General features: G+C 41.6%; 1 protein-coding gene across 1 annotated transcript; it reads left to right on the top strand.

Annotated features, from left to right (window-relative positions):
- Window positions 1–379: 379 nt before the first annotated feature.
- Window positions 380–1,619, top strand: LOC117798175 (isocitrate dehydrogenase [NAD] subunit gamma, mitochondrial-like). The gene is given in 2 exon segments (XM_034650592.1): window positions 380–1,526; window positions 1,558–1,619. Coding segments are annotated over 2 exon segments (1,170 nt in total). The 5' UTR covers window positions 380–418.
- Window positions 1,620–4,210: the final 2,591 nt, after the last annotated feature.

Raw genomic sequence — 4,210 nt, 5'->3', positions numbered from 1 at the left:
GTGAAAATGTTACGCCAATGTAGGTTCATCCATTGTAACAAATGTAACACTCTGGTGCGGTCTTTTGATAGTGGGGGAGAATTTTATGGGATGTAGTTGTTGTCTGTGAAATCTCTGTACCTCATATTCAATTTTGCTGTGAACCTGAAACTGCTCTAAAATATAAAGCNAAATATAAATTCAATTTTTAAAAAGTATATCATGCACAGCCTAGCACATAGAATACATATATTTTCTATTGGATACATCACTTCTTGGCTAGCTCTCGCTCTCACTGCAGTAGAATGTCAAAATAGAATATAAGGAAGGAGAGACAGTTGTGACCTAGCAAGAATTATGGATCTAGAATTCCACCAAAAGGAGCCAATTCAAAATAAGAGGAAGAATGCATATTTTTACATAAATTACTCTCTACTTAATGATCATGGCACTGAAGATGCTGACAGCTGCCAATTGCTTTGTGAAGGCCATGTTGCGACCATCTACTCTCCACCATTCTTCGGAGATTTTATTTGGCCATGAGACCTCACTAAGGAGCTTCTCTTTTAAACACAGTATTCCTCCATCAGCCAAGTATGGTGGGCGACACACTGTGACTCTGATTCCTGGGGATGGCGTTGGACCTGAACTTATGCTGCATGTCAAGACTGTGTTCAGACATGCATGTGTGCCTGTGGACTTTGAGGAGGTGAGGGTTAACTCCACTTCCAGTGAAGAGGACATTCACAATGCCATCATGGCAGTCCGTCGAAACTGCGTAGCTTTGAAGGGCAACATTGAAACTGACCACAACCTGCCACCATCTCACAAATCCTGTAACAACAGGTTTCGTGTCACTCTAGATCTCTATGCCAACGTCATCCATTTTAAAAGTCTGCCAGGTGTGGAGACCCGGCACAAGAACATAGACATCTTAGTCATTCGGGAAAACACAGAGGGTGAATACAGCAACCTGGAGCACGAGAGTGTGAAAGGAGTGATTGAGAGCCTCAAAATCATTACCAAGGCCAAGTCTTTGTGCATTGCTGAATATGCCTTTCAGCTGGCCCAAGTGATGAGGCTCAGGAAAGTGACAGCTGTACATAAGGCCAACATCGTGAAACTAGGAGATGGTCTCTTCCTCCAGTGTTGCAGGGAAGTGGCCTCCCACTATCCTCAGCTCACCTTTGAGGGCATGATTGTGGATAACACCACCATGCAGCTGGTATCCCGGCCCTAGCAGTTTGATGTGATGGTGATGCCCAATCTTTATGGAAACATCATCAACAATGTCTGTGCAGGGTTGGTTGGGGGAGCGGGCCTTGTGCCTGGTGCAAACTATGGCCCTGCATATGCAGTGTTTGAAACAGCTTCAAGGCAGTCAGGCAGAAATTTAGCCAATAAGAATATGGCCAACCCTATTGCCATGCTGCTGGCAAGCTGTATTATGCTGGATTACCTCAAGCTCCACTCCTATGCCACCTGCATTCGCACTGCAGTCTTGGCATCCATTGAGAACAAAGATGTCCATACTCCAGACATTGGAGGCCAGAGTACCACACTGGACATCGTTCANAGGCCAGAGTACCACACTGGATATCGTTCAAAATATAATAAGCCACATCAGTACTGTCAATTAAATGGTCAGTGCCTTGGAGGCTGAGCTATCTCCCAAGCCTCTCCCACTCTTTACCTTCCTCTTCTCACTTAGAAACTCCAGCCAGCTCAGTTAATGTGGACTCTGGAATAAACTTGCTCCTGCTCCAACTCAGACAAGAGAAGTAAATCAAATCTGATTTTTTCTATTAAATTAAAACATCGTGAATGCCATAAACATTGCTTGCTTAAATTAGCCAAATCTATTGTGTTGTATATGTATTGAGGAATTCTTCTCTGTTTTAATCCACAGTTCACACTTCTCAATGATATGATACACTGAATAAATCAGAGCTGTTTGTAGAGTCCTGGGGCTTTCTCAGGACCTGGAACACTGATTTTCTCTTTATCTGGGTCATTAAAATTCAGCAAATCAGCCCGCAGAGAAATCTGGCTTCTCTCTAGAGGTTGTTAATGAGTTAATTAGTGCAATAAAATTTGCCTACAAAATATACATTGTAACATTAATAGTAAATAAGGTACCATAAAGCTGAGGTAATACAGAATGCTTCCATTCCCTCCTACATATCTCATCTTTTTCCATGGTTGTGTTTATGTTCTGAAGGAATTTTTGCTGGTATAATTTTCCACATGGGGACATCCCTGAGCACTGCAGCTCTCCTGCATTCTTGAGTTCCTTCCAGTTGGACTCAAGAGTCTAAAGTTCAAATCCCCAGTTAACAGGTACAGGGCTCACGTTTCTTTGCTGTACAAATGTAACAATGGACTGTAAACTCCATGTTCACTGCTTCACGGTCGGTGATAGTTCACTTTCTTTTAATCTCTTTTTTTAAGGAAAGTGTGTACATAAGAAAATGAAAAGTGCTGAACTAATTTAAATGTTTACTGTCATTTACTGTCATTTTATTACAATATATTTTATTTACAGTATTTTTAAGGTCATAGTTGGGAAATAAACATGATAATTTTATTAGAGCTGAGACATTGTTATTACCAAGTTGGAAACGAAAACAATGATTTTAGAACAACTTTCAGTGGTTTCATCTGCAGGAATGGCCTGCAGATAAAAGTGAGATTGAGAAAAACAGTGAATCCTTAAGTATTTTGGTAACTTTTGTGTCTCAGCTTTAATGTTCGGGTCCTGCTGTGGTTCATGAACCACAAGTTAAAGACAGTGGACTTGTACACTTGAAAAATTGCTTTCGGTTTCCAGAAGTCTCTGCCTTCTCATACACCTTATCATTTTATGGTCATTGTGTATCAAGGCAGGGCCAGGGTTTGGAAAACCGAAAGCTAGTTTGAGGGGATTTAGTTTGAGGAGGAAGTGACTACCTACCCATCTGGAAGTCTCTAAGAACAAGGCTAGAAGGGAGAAGTTAGTTATAAAATATTCGTGGTATTCTTTTAGCGGACATTGGACATGTCATTGACCAGGGCTGTCACTGGCACACATGGTGCCTTGCTCTGGGCAGATAGATCTAAGACCTGCACCAGAGGCATGGTTTGATGGGTGGAGCAAGGGGTGGATTTTGGCTTGAAGTCCTCCCACCTCCACTGCCGCACAGCCCCATAGTACCTTAACTAACACACACTACCCACTCTGTACCTCTTTCTCCCATGACTGGGGGAATTTGTACATGGCGCAACCAGCCCCATATTGGCAGTAACCTGGCCACTGGCTTCTGTTCGACAATGAGTGTTTATGCCGATGTATGTAATGTATGTAGCTCAAATGTACATTTCATTTTCCCTCTCTGATTAAAGGTGGTTATCTCCAGAGTCTTCCCACAGTTCTTCATCCAGAGCTATGATGGCATGTGTTACTCTATAGTGGAATTTTCCATTTATCCGTGTTAGATTTGTCCCACTTACCTATGAGTAGTTTTTAAAAATTTTTTTTAAAGATTTTATTTATTCATTTGTCAGAGGGAGAAAGAGGATAGAGAGCATGTGCACAAGCAGGGGGAATGGCAAGCAGTGGGAGAAGCAGGCAGAGGGAGAAGCGGACTCCCCACTGAGCAAGGAGCCTAATGTGGGATTCAATCCCAGAACCCTGGGATCATGACCTGAGCCGAAGGCAGATGCTTAACTGACTGAGCCACCCGGAGTCCCAACTATGAGCGTTTCTAGAGCAAGTGCCATGTAATCTATTCCCTTGTCCTGTGTAGCCCCTAACGTAGTGACTGATACAAGCAAAATAAACAATATATGTTTATTGAATCACCCAAAAAACGAATGACCTGGCATGTACTGCATCATATTTCTTAAAGTGAGATAATCATTATACCTACCTCATAGGGTCATTGGGAAGACTCAGTGAGAACATTACCTGTCACATGAGAAGTGCTTGCTGTGTTTAGAGATTATTCATTATTATCCCTTTTATACCATTCTAAAAGATAATTCTGAGGAGAATTGTGCAAATTATATTAATTATTGTTATTGGACCTTACCGGATAAGTTGCTTAATTTCTATTATGCTTTTGTAACTGACACTCAGCAAGGGGACCAAATCATACCTGCTTATTCATCAAGTCCCCTTATTTCTTTCTTTTTTTTATTTCTTGAATCCTGTTACCTCTCTTCTTACTCTCTGACCTCTCCTTTCTCATTA

Source organism: Ailuropoda melanoleuca, unplaced genomic scaffold, assembly GCF_002007445.2.
Source record: "Ailuropoda melanoleuca isolate Jingjing unplaced genomic scaffold, ASM200744v2 unplaced-scaffold28060, whole genome shotgun sequence".
NCBI classification, from domain to species: Eukaryota; Metazoa; Chordata; class Mammalia; order Carnivora; family Ursidae; genus Ailuropoda; species Ailuropoda melanoleuca.
Note: the sequence above shows the minus strand (reverse complement) of the source record. Positions and strands in the feature narration are given on the sequence as shown.